Source organism: Cydia pomonella, chromosome 22 (genome assembly GCF_033807575.1).
Source record: "Cydia pomonella isolate Wapato2018A chromosome 22, ilCydPomo1, whole genome shotgun sequence".
Classification (NCBI taxonomy): Eukaryota; Metazoa; Arthropoda; class Insecta; order Lepidoptera; family Tortricidae; genus Cydia; species Cydia pomonella.
In genome coordinates, this window is record NC_084724.1 from 7,443,616 (window position 1) to 7,463,299 (window position 19,684).

At 38.8% G+C, this 19,684-nt stretch overlaps 2 protein-coding genes across 2 annotated transcripts in view; both read left to right on the plus strand.

The window, feature by feature from the left end:
- The window catches only part of LOC133530168 (sodium-dependent noradrenaline transporter-like), a 78,012-nt gene extending 71,175 nt beyond the window's left edge, over positions 1 to 6,837 (plus strand). The window contains exons 17-21 of the mRNA XM_061868027.1: positions 49 to 186; positions 884 to 983; positions 1,368 to 1,468; positions 2,156 to 2,323; positions 2,613 to 6,837. Coding sequence (XP_061724011.1) covers positions 49 to 186; positions 884 to 983; positions 1,368 to 1,468; positions 2,156 to 2,323; positions 2,613 to 2,711 — 606 coding nt within the window. The 3' untranslated portion in view covers positions 2,712 to 6,837. The remainder of the gene's footprint in view (positions 1 to 48; positions 187 to 883; positions 984 to 1,367; positions 1,469 to 2,155; positions 2,324 to 2,612) is intronic.
- A 991-nt stretch (positions 6,838 to 7,828) lies between these two features.
- LOC133530151 (dystrobrevin beta-like) overlaps positions 7,829 to 19,684 on the plus strand; it is a 59,811-nt gene continuing 47,955 nt past the window's right edge. Inside the window, exons 1-4 of the mRNA XM_061868009.1 lie at positions 7,829 to 8,154; positions 9,842 to 10,018; positions 10,515 to 10,731; positions 12,199 to 12,284. Coding sequence (XP_061723993.1) covers positions 9,850 to 10,018; positions 10,515 to 10,731; positions 12,199 to 12,284 — 472 coding nt within the window. The 5' untranslated portion in view covers positions 7,829 to 8,154; positions 9,842 to 9,849. The remainder of the gene's footprint in view (positions 8,155 to 9,841; positions 10,019 to 10,514; positions 10,732 to 12,198; positions 12,285 to 19,684) is intronic.

A 19,684-nucleotide genomic window follows, 5' to 3' on the forward strand; every position in this document is an offset into this window, starting at 1 on the left:
TGTATTATTTATTACCTTTACATTTTTTATTGTACAATTTATCTTTAGATGGGAGGCCTGGAATGTGTGATAACAGGTCTTTTAGACCTGACGCGCGAGAGCGGCGCGCATTGGCTGCGCCGGGAGCACTTCACTCTGATCGTGGTCTGCGTCTCGTTCTGTGTGGCTTGCATCAATATTACTCCAGTAAGTGTAGCTTTAATTACTAATAGTTCTATGAGCTGTAGACCTCGCGGTCCCCGTGGATTCAAATTCAAAAACGGAATCAACAAAAACACCATATAATTATCACATCTGCCACAAAATGTAACGATAATTGCTTGGGAAATGCGACCTTTAGAGGAGAACCGGACAGCCTAACAGCTAGCTGTATATCCAGAGAGACATGTGAAAATAATAAATTAGATTAAAATTCATTTGTTTCAAGTAACAAGGACTCATAATCACAATGCTGGAAGGCCTCGAATATGTGACGGGTCTATTAGACGTGACGCGCCCGAGCGGTCGAGTCCCTAGTGGTCTGTGTATTGTATCGTTCTGCATAGCTTGCATCAATATTACCCCAGTTAGTTCAGCCGCAGCAATCACGGTATTCCGAATACAGTACAAGTAAATACCATTAAGTAAAATGTTACTTTTAACGTGTAACTTTGCCCAGGTCTTCTTAAATTTTAATATAAAAGAAACTGCTCTAATATTTTGTTATTTATTTGGTAGGGTGAAATCTATACAATACCATCTCAAGATAAAAGAACCCATTAAAGAAAGCTCCAACTTTGCTTTTAGTGTCCAACTTTGCCCGGATGGCGAATTATTTTTACTAAGTAATTATTAAGCTACTACTACTATTAAACTACTTAAAAATCTATTTTGCGTTTGGTAGGGTGGAATCTACATGTTTCATCTTCTGGATACGTACGCTGCCGGCATATCGCTTCTGTGTTCTGCACTATTTGAGGCCGTGGCAGTGTCGTGGTTCTACGGTAAGCAACCAGTGTAGGAGTAGTATAGGAGTGTTATAAAATTGTAAGAGTTATTGTACAAGTTTAAAATGTATAGTTAAATATAAATACTTCATATAAATATATTTCTTGTTGGGAAAATGGGTATATCGAGAAAAAAAGTCTTCTTTTTTGTAAAAAAAAACGACCTATATCAGTAGAAAGTAATAATTTTTATTTGTTATCGATAATTAATCACGTATGTATAGAATAACTTTTTATCAAGCCAGGAAATGTTTGATGGGCAATGTTGAACTAGCTTACGGTACTAACATTAAAACAAAACACTTATGGTAGGTATCTACTGTAAGTTGATGTGGCGTGCCCTTGAATTGATAATGTCTTTTAATGCTGTTATATTTATAGGGTTGAAGAGGTTCTCAGATGACGTGGAAGAAATGCTTGGCTTCAGACCCGGATTATACTGGAGGATATGTTGGAAATTCGTCAGTCCAATATTTATCATAGTGAGTGTAATAAAACACTTTTATACTTTTTTTTGAAGACATAAACAGTACCTACACTGTTAAACAAGGAAAAAATGTATTGCTTCTAGTGAAGTTAAATTTTTACCTTTTATTCGAAATACTAGGATAGACAGTGTTATGAGACCCAATTATAAGTGGAGCCACTGTACTGTACCTACTGAAAGACCGTCACTATAGCAAAATTCAACCCATTCATGTATTTTTAATGACATCCTACTATTTATGCTTGATACCAAATTTTCGATATATTATTTGGTTCAAAATAAATAAAATAATAATTCAGCCTATATACATCCCACTGCTGGGCACAGGCCTCCTCATATGCGCGAGAGGGTTTGGGCTATAGCTCCCACGCCAGCCCAATGCGGGTTGGAGACTTCACACCTTTCAATTTCTTCGCGGATATATGCAGATTTCCTTACGATGTTTTCCTTCACCGAAAAGCTAATGGTAAATATCACCTGATATTCCGTACATAAGTTCCGAAAAAGTCAACGAGCCTAAATTTGAACCCGCGATCTCCGGATTGAAAGTCGGAAATCAGATCCAGTCGGCTACCGCCGCTTATATGATTATATAAATATGATTCTATGATCAAAATTTATAGATGTTATTATTAAATTACATGTTTTAAGCTAACTGATTAAAAATCTTTAAATCCTACAGGGTGTTGTAGTTTTCGGGCTTCTGTACCAGCAGCCACTGCAATACCAGCAGTACATGTATCCCCAGTGGGCAGAGGTGCTGGGATGGGGCTTGGCCTGTTCCTCCATCCTGATGATACCCATCGTGGCCATTTATAAACTGCTTAGCACTCCGGGGACGCTGCGACAGGTAATGTTGTTATCTTTCTAAGATATGATCCAGTGGGACCTTGAGTAATTAGCACATTCATTAAAATAACCGTGTTCAGCTTACAAGCGAGTATTGTGTTAGCTGCACAATTTGTAGTCTTACGATTATATAAATACTAGTCAGTCCTAAATTTGCCTATTTAAATACTAAATAAATTACTTATATAAATACTAGTCCTAGTTGCGTATTATTTAAAAATATTTCATATACAAATAGGTAGCTGACATTAAAATTAATCTTAAAATTTTACGTTCTTTTTTGTTTACAGCGAGTTGCTTGCTGTATATCTCCGGAATCGGAACACGAAGCTATTCGAGCCGGTGCTCCAGTCTCCCGTTTCTCTTGGCGGCATTGGCTCTATGTATAAATACTAATAACCCCGAACTAAATACGGTAAATTAGTATTTGACAAATTAATGCAAACATTACAGTTTGTAACCTCATTAATATTGGATTGGTGGGCAATTTCATCTTCCCGGGTAAAGTTGGGTATCTTTGTGTGCTCTTATAACACGATTATCTTGGTTCTACATGAACGTTAGTGAGAGCATTCTTAGGTTTTGGCAATCCAGCGCTAAGAGTGAGATTGAGAAAATTTAACTAATTAATTGATTGTAATTTACTTCATAATTGTTTTAGAGCTTTAGGTGTAGATAGTGACGATGCTATTTAAGAAATTGTATATATTTTAAACTTTAATAGAGAAAAAACTCGTCTTAGTAGTAGTTGATGATCAAAACGTTAGTGTAAGTATAAAATACTTAGTTACAAAAAGTATTAGATACTTCAAGTATCTTATTAATAATTAAATTATTATACATAATATACCTATATAATTACAATTTGTTTCTCATTTTCTTCTTCAAAACGCCAACTACTTGCATTTATTATCATTTATTTATTAAAAGAGAGTTTAATATTATGTATAATGTCTGTGCTCTCAGCGATTTTCTAAAACTCATAATAATAGACAAACTAAAATGCTTATACCTACCCTCTAAGAGCGTAAAGTAGAAGATGCCAACATTGTTAAGTCTTCATATTAACTACCAAGTTTCGACTAATTCATTTTAGAATTATTTCAATATAAGTCGGTACATTACTTTATATTAATAAATAACAATACTATTCCCAAATTCATATAAATTTGTTGCATAAATTCATTAATAAAACGAAACTAGCTTTAATCGGCGGGCAATGTTAAGAGAAGGGCAAAGTAGGAAAGCATTACTGTAATAAAAATTATTAATGTTAATATTGTAAATATGAAATACAACAATATACTCCTTTATATTATTGGAACAAAATACTCGTCCCATACTGGACCAATATCGCTAACAAATCTGTGACGTACACAATAATTTTGTATATAATATTTACCTGAATAAACACATGTTTAATCATATTATATACTTATATTTTGCAATTTCTATGCTTACATATTTTTATAATATTTATAATACGTTTTTTATCCAAACTTTTGCATGGACAAAGTAGATAATTGAAACGACGAAATAACATTATTTCTGCGTAGTTGACGTATGCAGCATTTAAATTTAAGCAATATGATAAATTGATAATATACTTCATAGTGCAAAGTTTGTTGGACAATGAAAATGTTTATCAAAACTTTGGTAAAGTGATTTGAAAATATATATTATTATTTTTAATAATGAAATGAACTTCGGAGAATGGCTTTTAAGTTACATTTACAACTTTTAAAAGTCTAAATTAATCATTTTTTCCATAATGATATTCAGATCAGATCTGTCGACCGACACATCTGATCTGTGCATAATTTCCTCCATACATTATTAGATTTATCCACGACCCACATCTTGTTATTATACATATCTGACAGACATATCTCTATGTATTGTACCATTTTTTCAGGTAAGTACATAGAGGATAAGTACACACATGGGTGTATTTTTGAAATGTAATATTTGCGTCAACCTACTGTTCAGTTATTTCTTTAGATTTTGAGAAAAAATAACAATGATGTAAAAAATACCTACAAAATAGGATTTGAATGATACATGGGGCGCCGCTTTACTTAAAGTTTATAAGTAATATTATAATAAAATAAATTGAACCAGGAATATGACGCCCGTAGCAGATAGATGACAGCCATAGCAGAAAAATTACGTCGGCATTGCTTTCATATAAGTTTTTTAAAGAAAATTACCTCCCGTTTAGTAAGAAATTTAAAATGAAAGTTGAATGGTATAAAAAGCATCCGCTTATTAATTTACTATCAATGAGAGTTTGAAATCATTTGGGCCAGGAATATGAAGCCTAAGGTAGGAAAATGACATATGTACACAATAATTTACATTTGAAATCTTAATTATGTAATATTTATAACTAAATGCATTAAGGATGCGTTTATGCTCCCGGGGTTATATAATTATGTTTGAACCATTAAAATAATTATTTTTGCTGTTTGCCTTTTTACTGTATATTATTACTAGGAAAATAATGCAAGGAAGGTGATGATAATGAATGTTTTTTTACGATTACGGTTTAACCAAATACATATTGTATGTGTTATCTATACATAAAAATAAAGATAACAGGAGCTATTAAGGAGTAAAAAAATATATGTAATAAAGTCATTCTAGATGCTTCAAAATTAATCCAAGAAATGGCGTTTTATGAGGACGAAAATATATTGCGTGAATGGCACACCTCATAAGCAGCTTAAAACTTTTTAGATGTAGGTACCTACTTCCATTTGTTTTTACTAAGCACAACTGACGTATTTAATCATAATGCCACAAAGGTGGTATTAAGTATCTTCGGACAATTCAATATCAAAAAGGTATTTGAGAGAAGTCGTATTCAAACTAAACGTGTGACAAAGGCACAATGAGTACACAGTCAGCGTTGAGATAAAGTATTATTTGCCTAAGTAGTGCATCATTTGTTGACGACCGGTCTGGCCTAGTGGGTAGTGACCCTGCCTATGAAGCTGATGGTCCCGGGTTCAAATCCTGGTAAGAGCATATATTAGTGTGATGAACACGGATATTTGTTTCCGAGTCATGGGTGTTTCTATGTATTTAAGTATTTATAATTATAATATATTATATATATCGTTGTCTAGGTACCTAAAACACAAGCCTTATTGAGCTTACTGTGGGACTTAGTCAATTTGTGTAATAATGTCCTATAATATTTATTTATTATTTATTTATTTATTTTATGTGAAATTTTATAATCTTTCCAAAGATATAAAGTAATACATATGTGAAGTTATGTTACCTTTATGTTACATATTTTGTGCCCCTGACATGTCTCGACTTACTGCACGCAGTTACAGTAATTTGGATTTTGGTGGTGTTAATATTACTATTATGCCTCACTGTATTTATATGTGATATATGATAAAAAAATAGTGTGAACTATTTTTGTTACTAGTTTAGTATTAACTAGCCTGTAACACATCACATTTCGAGAATACACCCACATCTGTCGCCCGAATGATTGGCCCGTCTATTTCAACCTAATTTTAAGGCAACAATATTCATTTTTATACAATATTAGAGACCAGTAAATGTACTATAAATAGGCCTAAACTTAGTAGAGCGCTTTATTCGAATCTTGTAAAACTTGTTATCTTTGTGTTCGGTAGCCTTAATTTTGGATAGATATATTGTTATAAATATAAAATTAAACGTTTAAGTAGAAAAATATATGCCTAATAGTGACATAAAAATGTTTAGATAAATATATATTTATAATGTTACTTCCAGTGAAATATTTCAACATTGTCAGTTATTGTAACTTTGCTCCAAATAAATAAAATTTCATATTTTACGCATCATCTTAACAAATTAAAAAAGTATTATACTCTCGAACTCTATTTTTCTACAAAATAAAGCGTCTAGTACTTTTAGAAAATATATTTTTCTGTGGGCAAAGTTAAAAGTAATAGGGCAATGTTGTAATGTTTTATGTTATTTAATTCGTGTATGGAATAGCAATGCTCCGGGAGAGTTAAAACAAATCAATATATTGAATATTAATGTTGTGCAATATATATTATTAGATATTGTAAATAATATATATTTTAGAGGTTTCCGCAGAATTAAATGTAAAACTGTGTTCATTCATTTATAAATAAATGTCTTAGATAACTGTATGTTTGTTTATTTTATTACCCTTTTAAATAAAACGGCCAAGAGCATGTCGAGCCATGGAGTGTAGGGTTTCGTAGCTCTCTATTTAACGATAACTCTCTATAAAAAATAATAAAAAATGGCCGGGCTCTTGAGTGTCGCTATATAGAGTTTATCAATGAAAAATTAAACTTGAGCAGATCTTTGGCTCTTGTTTATGGTAAAACGTTGCCAGCGATTAAAAAATGATGGTAACTACTTGTTTTACAGGATTTGTCTATACCATCCCATTACTGGTGCCTGTTCCATTATAGGGGTGTTTACTATATCAGTGAAAGAATAAGGATCAAAGTGAAATGGCGTTCTAAAACTTTTTAATGATGTATCGAAAGATGGCAGTAAATTTACGTCGCTACAATAGTTTTCTTTGACAATACACCTTTATTTGAAATTCTCGTTGCGCCAAACTAAGCAAAGCTTGTAAGTAATATGGGTACTTGGCGACGATATACATACTTGTATAGATAAATACATACTTATATACATAGAAAACACCCATGACTCAGGAACAAATATCTGTGTTCATCTTCATCACACAAATAAATGCCCTTACCGGGATTCGCACCCAGGACCATACCGTCACTACCCACTAGGCCAAAATCGGTCCTCAACCTTTTCGAGCGATGACGCCATATCTTTGGCCTATGCTCGGTATGATGGTGCCACTGTTTAATATTTAACAAATTTAACACATGTACTCGTATAAGTGAAAGAATACGGATCAAAGTCAAATAGCGTTCTAAAAGTTTTAATAATTGTGTCGAAAGATGGCAATTTTACTGTGCTACAAAGTTTACTTTGACAATCCACCTCTATTTCGAATTCTCTTTGGTATAAGATAATCAATTAACTTGTAGCTGCTTACCTGAGTTTAGTAGTCTATTCAGCACTAGATGGCAGTAGTACCTAGTCCAATTTTGAGAGTAACGAAAGTCCTCTAGTTTCCTATAACGTAGTCGGACTATTACTATTTCTATATTCAGCCGCCTGGCTGTTGTTTCTGTATGTGGCACGAAGCCACATGCCGACAGGGTTTTAGGAAGTTATAATAAATCCTCCATTCAACAAAAAATATGTCAAATTGATATTAGGTATATAGCAACACTAAGCTACATTACGTTACATTCTACGCATTTACTTAACCATGGATATATAAATTAAGCATATCAAAATAGCGTTCATTTATACAAGTAATTTTTATGTAAGTTAAGAAAAATTTGTCCTCAAATTTAAAATAGTAATTTATATTTTGTCTTATACTTAATTATAAAATGGTCATTGATTTTACGTTAAAAATAGACGGCAGGATTTGGAACGTACCTTCAATGGCAGACTTGTCATGTTGATTCCAAGATTTCTTAATTTATTAGCCAAAGTAATGTGTTTTATTACGCATTGATTACATTAGGCGCCGAATAAACACTTATTACGTTTGTATTCATTGAATAAATACACGTGAGTGTGTGTGAAAGTGGACTTAAAGTGTTTAACCGCGGAATAAATATAAGAAAAATATCGTTGCATTAAAGTATCTTAGAATCGATATAACTACGAAAATATTATTCGCTTCACCGCGAATTCATTATCGCTATGTCAACAAAATTATGAGTTAACCGCTAAGAGCAGGTATGTGCAATGCTTCTCGGTAACAGTTGTAACTAACGCTAATTTTCGGGGCAAGTGGTCGCTTTTAAATATAATGTTTGTAATCAGATTGTTGCAAGTTTATCCGTAAATGGCAACGACCTTCGTTGATAAAAATACGTAAACAAAGCTAATTCTCGCATACCTACATGGTTATTCTGGTAGATATATTATTTGTGATGGGTTTACGTTTAACCCTAATATCTCCTGATGGTGAGTTGAAGATCGAACATTGCATTACCATTGCGAATATACAGAGGCTATGGAGATAGTGATAAGATTTGTGTTATTGTTCAGTCCTATGTCCACTTTAATTTAGTAGGCTGTAAGCAACTTGGGGTTTTCAGTGAAATGTTCATAAATTTACTATAAAGTGTGCACTTGACTAGCCTGCAAAGGAATACAGGCTCCTATTCAGTCAGGAGTCAGGTTTATGTATTACATAGTGAGGCAAATGAATAAATTAAGGTAAAGGGCACCATAAGGAAAAAATTACAACCCTATAATGTGATCTTTATGTATTTTTTTCCTTTCCTTTTTCCTTTTAAATAAAATAACATTGTGATTTGCCCAAAAACTTCTTTAAAGTAAGCCACTACATTTCTGATAGTAATGTAACTGACATCATAACAAAAGTGGCAGCAATATGAAGACTTAACTAGAGAATTGTCCAGAATTCAGATTTGAGAAAAATAATTTTTGGTAGTTTGGGCTCCATGCACAATTGACAGATCTATTGTTGGTTGGCAGAAACTTTATAGGCAGTAATTCCCTCACAATACAGCTTGTTCTGTACCTTATAGCCATTGGCTCCAGCTTCACTAACCAATCTTTCTGAAGCTGAATTTTTAAGACTATAAGGTGGCAATGAGGCTTCAATTCCGGATTTTTAATAAACTGATCTGTTAAACCATTCAGACCACACCTATAGGACTTTATTCTTAATCTGTGTATGGGCTTCTGTCTTAATGACCAATGAAAATCCATCAAAACACAGGTTGTGAGAAATCTTATTGGTAATAAAATAATAGTAAAAAAGCCTTTTATTTCTGGTATTCCATTCCATCTTATTAATACTACAGTTGAATCTGCTTATAATGACATCTAAGGGAAATTTGTATAAAAAAAAAACTGAGATATTTATTACATTAAAGCACATACAGCATATAGCTGTCACACATTTGTGACAGCTAATTTAAAATATGCAAAAGAAGTAGTAAGTTTAGGGATTGTTTTATGAGTTATTCCATCTAAATCTTTACTATACATACTTTATCATATTAAGTAATAAAATAGTGATAAACGAAATTGTTGAGAAATTAATGATTATCTTCTCCTATCACTATGACAAATCGAATGAAATATCATGTGCTGCTGTGTGTACTGACGTGGATTCCGAAAAAGAAATTGCATCTGTGTCTATATAATTTTATACAAACCTCACATAATTATATTAAATATTTTTTTATTTGGCGGAATGATTTTTTCTATCACACAACTCGATATTTGTAAAAAAAAATTCTAACACTAGCAAGATTGCGACAGTCTTTTGTTTGCTACCAAAATTGTACCTCTCAGATCTCAGTCTCAATACTTGCTCTTTAAAAAACACATTCTTGGAGAACCGTGTATCTGTGAGTTAAACGATCTAACTATACTAAAATTTAAGGAGTCACAATGTCCCTCGAGCGCGACAGTATGGGTGTGATGCCCAACGCAGGTGTGGGGGCCTCTGACCCCCGATCTCAGCTGCACCAGGAGATGAGGGAGCAGAACTTTGATCTCATCAGATTTGCATCATACCGAACTGCTTGCAAACTCCGATATGTCCAGAAGAAGTGTAACTGTGAGTGATGTACCGAATTTACTTATTTTTTGTCTTGACAAGGTCTTTCTTTTCTTGTTTTTCCTTTTCATTAGGAAGTTATTTCCATGTGATTCTAGATTTAGCATTTTACAGCTCTCTTTTCATAATAAGAAGTACTTGAAAGTGCTCTCCATAACTTTGTGATAATTTTTAGTCCTGAAATTGAACCCTGCTTTTAAATAAAATAACATTGTGTTTTGCCCAAAAATTTCTTTAAAGTAAGCCACTACATTTCTGATAGTAATGTAACTGACATAATAACAAAAGTGGCATCAATATGAAGACTTAACTAGAGAATTGTCCGGAATTCAGACTTGAGAAAAATAATTTTTGGTAGTTTGGGCTCCATGCACAATTGACAGATCGATTGTTGATTGGCAGAGACTTTATAGGCAGTAATTCCCTCACAATACAGCTTGTTCTTTACCTTATAGCTATTGGCTCCAGCTCCACTAACCAATCTTTGTTTTCGCAGTACATGTAATAGACATATGGAACGTAATAGAGGCATTCAGAGAGAATGCTCTGAACACTCTTGAGCCCAACGCCTGTGTGAATGTCACTAGGCTGGAGACGCTGGTGTCCTCGCTGTACCATAACCTGAACAAGCGTTTGCCTCCAGCACATCAGGTGTCGGTGGAGGCATGCTCGGCGTTGCTGCTGAATTGGTTGCTGTCGGCTTATAGCACTGGGTGAGTCAGGTGAATTTGTTAAAGAATCTTGAGGTCTCTTAGCCTACTAGGTAGTGACCCTGCCTATGAAGCAGGTGGTCCCGGGCTTTAATCCTGGGAAGGGCATTTACTTCAATGTTTATCACAAATATTTGTTCCTGACTTAAATGTATGTAAGGTGACCGATCTGGTTTCCGGTTTTACGGGAAAACTGCATTGAAAATATGGGATTCGATTCGAGGTTAAAATACGAGACAGGCCCTTTTTTACGAGCTTTTATTTAGTTTCACCTGTCTCATTGTCTGTCGGTCTGAAATCAAAATTTGACCCACTTCCCGGTTTCCCATGAAGCTGAAAATTTGCAAACATATGTAAGTCGGGTGACAATGCAATATTATGGTACCATCGAGCTGATCTGATGATGGAGACAGGAGGTAGCCATAGGAACTCTGTGAATAAAACAACACAATCTAATTGTGTTTGGGGTTTTTAGAATTGTCTAGATGAGTATTAGTTGCTTGTGGAAGGTACAGTCAGCGATAAAAGCTTGTACCAAAAATGAAATTTATTGGTTTCGCCAAATTACGGGACAATGAAAAATTCGCGTCTGAAATACGGGAAAATCCGTAAAATACGGGACATCTGGTCACCTTATATGTATATAAGTACCTAACTACCTATTTAGATTAACTATATATTATTGTCTAGTACCCACAGCAATATATCACTATCACTGCAGACCACAATGATAGTTATCAGATCTATTTAACCTCGTCGGATGAAATTGACACCATTACTATAAATACATACTATTTTCTATATCTATCCAATCTGTTACTAATAGATGACTTTACTACAGTGTGATTTGTAAGGGAATCTTTGCATTATTGTTGGTATCGTCACGTATCGTGTATTCCACCGTAGCCTCGAAACTACTGAGCCTATTTCAATGAAAAAGTTTCAAGTTATTTATTCTAGCTATTTTTTTTTATTACATTTTAACGCGATTTCAAAAGGAGGTGCTTAAGGCCCTCAACACACGGAGGGTAAGCGTAAGCGTATCGTCAAAACGTTACGAGTTAGATACGCGTAGTTCTGGGCACCAAGCGTCGCGTAAGTGTTAAACATTTGATTATGTAGTCGCTGGCGTCAGATGTCTTCGGCGGATATATCGACGTTCTTACTTTCTCGACAGATGAAGATGTTTGTTGTTTGATTATGTCAGAAATTTTGTTTTTTACGCATGTATTACGCTACGTCGGTGGCCGACAGAAATCTCATACGCTACGCAACGACGACGCTTCGTGTGCGGACTTGTTTGAAGTTCGTGCTCGTAGTGTTCTCGTTCTACGCGCCAATTACGATACGCTTACGCATCTCTTACGCTTACGCGCCGTATGCTGAGGGCCTTACTTGTTGTTGTTGAATGAGGGTGGTTTATCAAAGGTTTTATTGAATAACAATTAATATATTTTCCTTCTTTTTCAGAGAGAATGTTGGCAAAATAAGGGTGTTCTCAATAAAAGTTGCATTGGCTACGATGTGTGCAGGAAAGCTAATGGATAAATTACGATGTAAGTGTTTTTATTTAGTGTGTTAGGTTAAATATTCCAAACAAGGTTTAGTTTAGTTCCCGATAAGCACTTGAGCTAGAATTTGTCGTACTTATGGAACTTTGGTGAGGTCTAGCCTAGTGGGTAGTGACCCTGTCTATGAAGCCGACGGTCCTGGGTTCGAATACCGGTTAGGGCATTTATTTGTGTGATGAACACTGACGGTTGTTCCGGAGTTATGGTTTTCTATGTATATAAGTATGTATTTATCTATATACGTATGTGTATCGTCGCCTAGTACCCATAGTACAAGCTTTGCTTAGTTTGGGGCTAGGTCGATCTGAGTAAGATTGTCCGAAAATATTTATTAATTATTATTTATATACCGAAAGTTAGTCTTAAAAACTCTGTAATACAATTACGTAACATTAAATTTGGGCTCGTAAATATTGTCTTGGCGGATAGATGTGACTGTTTATAGAAAAGTCAGTTATGTAAACTTGTATCGAAAAAGAAATTTATTACTAAATGTCGGATAGTCATAATACTTTAGTTTAAAATAGCTTTGGGTCTATGCTTCATTTTTAGGGTTCCGTAGCCAAATGGCAAAAAACGGAACCCTTATAGATTCGTCATGTCCGTCTGTCTGTCCGATTCTGTCACAGCCACTTTTTTCCGAAACTATAAGAGCTGTACTGTTCAAACTTGGTAAGTAGATGTATTCTATGAACCGCATTAGGATGTTTACACAAAAATAGAAAAAAAACAATAAATTTTGGGGGTTCCCCATACTTAGAACTGAAACTCAAAAAATCTTTTTTCATCAAACCCATACGTGTGGGGTATCTATGGATAGGTCTTCAAAAATGATATTGAGGTTTCTAATATCATTTTTTTCTAAAATGAATAGTTTGCGCGAGAGACACTTCCAAAGTGGTAAAATGTGTGTCCCCTCCCCCGTAACTTCTAAAATAACAGAATGAAAAATCTAAAAAAAATATATGATATACATTGCCATGTAAACTTCCACCGAAAATTGGTTTGAACGAGATCTAGTAAGTAGTTTTTTTTTAATACGTCATGAAATTAAAAAAAAAAAATTTTTTTCATCATACCCATACGTGTGGGGTATCTATGGATAGGTCTTCAAAAATGATATTAATGTTTCTAATATCATTTTTTTCTAAACTGAATAGTTTGCGCGAGAGAACCTTCCAAAGTGAAAAAAAGTGTGTCCCCCCCCCCGTAACTTCTAAAATAACAGAATAAAAAATCTAAAAAAATATATGATATACATTGCCATGTAAACTTCCACCGAAAATTGGTTTGAACGAGATCTAGTAAGTAGTTTTTTTTTAATACGTCATGAAATTAAAAAAAAAAAAATTTTTTCATCATACCCATACGTGTGGGGTATCTATGGATAGGTCTTCAAAAATGATATTAATGTTTCTAATATCATTTTTTTCTAAACTGAATAGTTTGCGCGAGAGAACCTTCCAAAGTGAAAAAAAGTGTGTCCCCCCCCCCCTGTAACTTCTAAAATAACAGAATGAAAAATCTAAAAAAAATATATGATATACATTACCATGCAAACTTCCACCGAAAATTGTTTTGAACGAGATCTAGTGAGTAGTTTTTTTTTTTAATACGTCATAAAATTTAAAAAAAATTTTTTTCATCAAACATATACGTGTAAGGTATGTATGGATAGGTCTTCAAAAATGATAGTTAGGTTCCTAATATCATTTTTTTCTAAACTGAATAGTTTGCGCAAGAGACACTTCCAAAGTGGTAAAATGTGTGTCCAAAGTGGTAAAATGTTGAACAAGATCTAGTAAGAAGATTTTTTTTTAATACGTCTTAAATTGTACGGAACCCTTCATGCGCGAGTCCGACTCGCACTTGGCCGCTTTTTAACGTTAGCGCTTTTAAAAAATGAGGAACATTTTTTTATTTTTATTAATTAAATGATCGTGTATGATTTATAATTGATACAAAATAGCTGTGACTTATTTTACAAAAGTGTTTTTCAATAAAAGGGCACATCAAGATCGCTTACCTTCTTTCTAATGCAAAAAACGAAGTATAATAATTGGCTACTTGACTGTTTTTTAGGGTTCCGTAGTCAACTAGGAACCCTTATAGTTTCGCCATGTCCGTCTGTCGTGTCTGTCTGTCTGTCTGTCCGAGGCTTTGCTCCGTGGTCGTTAGTGCTAGAAAGCTAAAATTCGGCATGGATATCTATATTATATAAAGCTGCAGCCCGAACGTGAATCGACGCGAATTGATCTCCCGGAAGGAGGCGCGAAGGGGATTCGAGTTTGGTACGGTCGTACAGGGGGCGGTCCGGTGACGTCCGGAAAAATCCGACATTCGGTCTACCGGATCGGGACAGAAAAATGTTTGACGGCCCGGCCAAACGGTGGGAGATAGTGGGGGGGTGCTCGACCAAATGTCACAGAGGACCCCGGGCAGTTTCGGAGGCCGCCATTTTTTTTTCAAAATGGCGGATTCAAAATGGCGGCCGATTTTCAAGTCGGTCCCGGCGCGCTCAAATTTCGGTCACGGAATCTCGGGGCCCTCTAGATCGGTATGGAAAAAAAAAATTTGGAAAAAATCCAAGATGGCGGACACGATGGCCACTTTTATTTTGTATGGCAACTTTTAAACGGTGACAGATAGGTGGGGGGTGCTCGACCAAATGTCATAGAGGGCCCCGAGACAAATGGAATGGCATTTAAAAAAATTCAAAATGGCCGACTCAAAATGGCGCCGAAATTTCAAAACGTTCCGAGAGCGCCGAGAACCGGTACGTGGGTACATATGGGCCCCCGCCTTCGAAAAAAAATTTTTTTTTTTTTTTTAGCTCGAAAAAAAATTTGTATGGGATTTTTTTTTCGAATCCCCCACATGCTAAACGGTGAGAGATAGGTCGGGGGAGCTCGACCAAATGTCATAGAGGGCTCCGAGTGGAATCTGAATAAGAAAAAAAAAATTCAAAATGGCCGATTTTTTTTTTCTCTAAAACTTCAAAAAGGTCCGAGCGCTCTGAAATTTTGGTCGCGGTATCTCGGAGCCCCAATGACTCGTACGGAAAAAAAAAATTTTGGAAAAAATCCAAGATGGCGGAAAAATGGCCAGTTTACTTTTGTATGGCAACTCTCAAACGGTGCGTGATAGGTGGGGGGTGCTCGACCAAATGTCATAGAGGGCCCCGAGACAAATAAAACTGCATCAAAAAAAAATTCAAAATGGCCGACTTTTTTTTTTTCTTTTTTTAATGTTGGTCCGAGCGCGCTGAGATTTTGCATGCGGCGAGCCTGGGGGGCCAAGATTACCATATGAAAAAAAGTTTTTTGGAAAAATCCAAAATGGCGGTGGACAGGGGCAAAGTAAAATTTCCAAGTAGGTTAAGCGAGCCCGAAGGGCGAGCTTCAGGCTGGGAGGCCGAAGGCCGACCCCGGCGGAGGGCCGAAGGCCCGGAGCCTTCACCCCGACCCCCAAGCGTGCAACCCCCAGTAACTAAAAGCGAGGCCGAAGGCCGAGCTGCGTGCGTACGGTGCTCCCAAGCGTTCTACCAAGTCGACTGTCTTGATAAGCGGAGCCGGCGGGCCGAAGGCCCGACGGCGACGCGTCGAGGCCAGCGAAGGCCGAAGGCCGAGCTCCGCGTAGGGCCGAAGGCCCGAAGCGTCACCTGAGAGGGGGAAGTTGGAGCTTAAACACGACCCAATAGGAAAAGTGTCTTAGACAAGCGAAACGGCGGGCCGAAGGCCAAAGGCCGTAGGCCCGACGTGAGCTTGTCAAGACACTTTTACTATTGGGTCGTGTTTAAGCTCCAACTTCCCGCACTAATCCCGAAGCGAAACCAACCCTCCCCGAGTGTCTTAATAAGCGAAGCGGCGGGCCGAAGGCCCGACGCTGAGCTTCGAAACCCAGCGAAGGCCGAAGGCCGAGCTCCGCGTAGGGCCGAAGGCCCGGAGCGTCCCACTGGTTCGGCCAAGCACGCGAGGCCGAAGGCCGAGCTGCGAGAGTGCGGCCCAAAGCGGAAGTACAACCGCATTACATTTCACCTTTGGAAAACAAATATTCTTTATACTAAAAATAACGGGAAAAATGCATTTATAGAGCGAACCGGTTACAAGTTAACTGTTTTAATAAGCGAAGCGGCGGGCCGAAGGCCCGACGCTGAGCTTCGAAACCCAGCGAAGGCCGAAGGCCGAGCTCCGCGTAGGGCCGAAGGCACGGAGCGTCCCATTGGATCGCCCAAGCACGCGAGGCCGAAGGCCGAGCTGCGAGAGTGCGGCCCAAAGCGGAAGTACAACCGCATTAACTTTCCCCTTTGGAAAACAAATCTTCTTTATATTAATAACAACAAAAATAACGGGAAAAGTTATAAAGCGAACCGGCAACAAGTCAACTGTCTTAATAAGCGGAGCCGGCGGGCCGAAGGCCCGACGGCGAAGCGTCGAGGCTAGCGAAGGCCGAAGGCCGAGCTCCGCGTAGGGCCGAAGGCCCGAAGCGTCCCCTTCGAAGTTCGCCAGCGGGGAAGTTGGAGCTTAAACACGACCCAATAGTAAAAGTGTCTTAGACAAGCGAAACGGCGGGCCGGAGGCCGAAGGCCGTAGGCCCGACGTGAGCTTGTCAAGACACTTTTACTATTGGGTCGTGTTTAAGCTCCAACTTCCCTTCAACCCCCAAAGTAACTATATTGCGAAGGCCGAAGGCCGAGCTCCGCGTAGGGCCGAAGGCCCGGAGCGTCCCATTGGATCGCCCAAGCACGCGAGGCCGAAGGCCGAGCTGCGGGAGTGCGTGCTCGCACGCGGACCATTCCTTGCAAGCAAAAGTACAACTGCTTTACCTTTTCCCTTTGGAAAACACAAACTTTTACACCTAAACAACAGCAACAACAACAAACACTACAACAACAACACATAAACAACAATATTAATAACAACATACGCAAGGCCGAGTGCATGCTCGCACGCGCAACAAAAGTACAACTGCAACACTTCTTCCCTTTGGAAAACAAACTTTTTCACTCAAACAACGGCACCTACAACAATAACTCATCAACAACAACATCAACAACAGCACCAACTACAAAAACAACAATACCAACTACAGCACCATGCACACCGCGGGGCCCACGGGCCCCGCGCACCAAGCAAAATCTAGTCTATATTATATAAAGCTGCAGCCCGAACGTGAATTGACGCGAATTGATCTCCCGGAAGGAGGCGCGGGGGGGATTCGAGTTTGGTACGGTCGTACAGAGGGCGGTCCGGTGACCTCCGGAAAAATCTGACATTCGGTCTACCGGATCGGGACAGAAAAATGTTTGACGGCCCGGCTAAACGGTGGGAGATAGTGGGGGGGTGCTCGACCGAATGTCACAGAGGACCCTGGGCAGTTTCGGAGGCCGCCATTTTTTTTTCAAAATGGCGGATTCAAAATGGCGGCCGATTTTCATGTCGGTCCCGGCGCGCTCAAATTTCGGTCACGGAATCTCGGGGCCCTCTAGATCGGTAAGGAAAAAAAATTTTTGGAAAAAATCCAAGATGGCGGACACCATGGCCACTTTTATTTTGTATGGCAACTTTTAAACGGTGACAGATAGGTGGGGGGTGCTCGACCAAATGTCATAGAGGGCCCCGAGACAAATGGAATGGCATTTAAAAAAATTCAAAATGGCCGACTCGAAATGGCGCCGAAATTTCAAAACGGTCCGAGAGCGCCGAGAACCGGTATGTGGGTACATATGGGCCCCCGCATTCGAAAAAAATTTTTTTTTTTTTTTTAGCTCGAAAAAAAATTTGTATGGGATTTTTTTTCGAATCCCCCACATGCTAAACGGTGAGAGATAGGTCGGGGGAGCTCGACCAAATGTCATAGAGGGCTCCGAGTGGAATCTGAATAAGAAAAAAAAAATTCAAAATGGCCGACTTTTTTTTTTTCTAAAACTTCAAAAAGGTCCGAGCGCTCTGAAATTTTGGTCGCGGTATCTCGGAGCCCCAATGACTCGTACGGAAAAAAAAAATTTTGGAAAAAATCCAAGATGGCGGAAAAATGGCCAGTTTACTTTTGTATGGCAACTCTCAAACGGTGCGTGATAGGTGGGGGGTGCTCGACCAAATGTCATAGAGGGCCCCGAGACAAATAAAACTGCATCAAAAAATAATTCAAAATGGCCGACTTTTTTTTTTTCTTTTTTTAATGTTGGTCCGAGCGCGCTGAGATTTTGCATGCGGCGAGCCTGGGGGGCCAAGATTACCATATGAAAAAAAGTTTTTTGGAAAAATCCAAAATGGCGGCGGACAGGGGCAAAGTCAAATTTCCAAGTAGGTTAAGCGAGCCCGAAGGGCGAGCTTCAGGCTGGGAGGCCGAAGGCCGACCCCGCGGAGGGCCACCAGGCCCGGAGCTTCACCCCGAGTGGCCAAGCGTGTCCTACTACCAGTAATTTTGGGCGAGGCCGAAGGCCGAGCTGCGGGCGTGAGGAGCAAAGCGAAATTCTATTTAAAAACTGTTTTAAGCGAGCCCGAAGGGCGAGCTTCAGGCCGGGAGGCCGAAGGCCGACCCCGGCGGAGGGCCGAAGGCCCGGAGCCTTCACCCCGACCCCCAAGCGTGCAACCCCCAGTATCTAAAAGCGAGGCCGAAGGTGCATAAGGTGCTCCCAAGCGTTATACCAAGTCAACTGTCTTGATAAGCGGAGCCGGCGGGCCGAAGGCCCGACGGCGACGCGTCGAGGCTAGCGAAGGCCGAAGGCCGAGCTCCGCGTAGGGCCGAAGGCCCGAAGCGTCACCTGAGAGGGGGAAGTTGGAGCTTAAACACGACCCAATAGGAAAAGTGTCTTAGACAAGCGAAACGGCGGGCCGAAGGCCCGACGTGAGCTTGTCAAGACACTTTTACTATTGGGTCGTGTTTAAGCTCCAACTTCCCGCACTACTCCCGAAGCGAAACCAACCCTCCCCGAGTATCTTAATAAGCGAAGCGGCGGGCCGAAGGCCCGACGCTGAGCTTCGAAACCCAGCGAAGGCCGAAGGCCGAGCTCCGCGTAGGGCCGAAGGCCCGGAGCGTCCCATTGGATCGCCCAAGCACGCGAGGCCGAAGGCCGAGCTGCGAGAGTGCGGCCCAAAGCGGAAGTACAACCGCATTACCTTTCCCCTTTGGAAAACAAATATTCTTTATACTAAAAATAACGGGAACAGTGCATTTATAGAGCGAACCGGTTACAAGTTAACTGTCTTAATAAGCGAAGCGGCGGGCCGAAGGCCCGACGCTGAGCTTCGAAACCCAGCGAAGGCCGAAGGCCGAGCTCCGCGTAGGGCCGAAGGCCCGGAGCGTCCCATTGGATCGCCCAAGCACGCGAGGCCGAAGGCCGAGCTGCGAGAGTGCGGCCCAAATCGGAAGTACAACCGCAT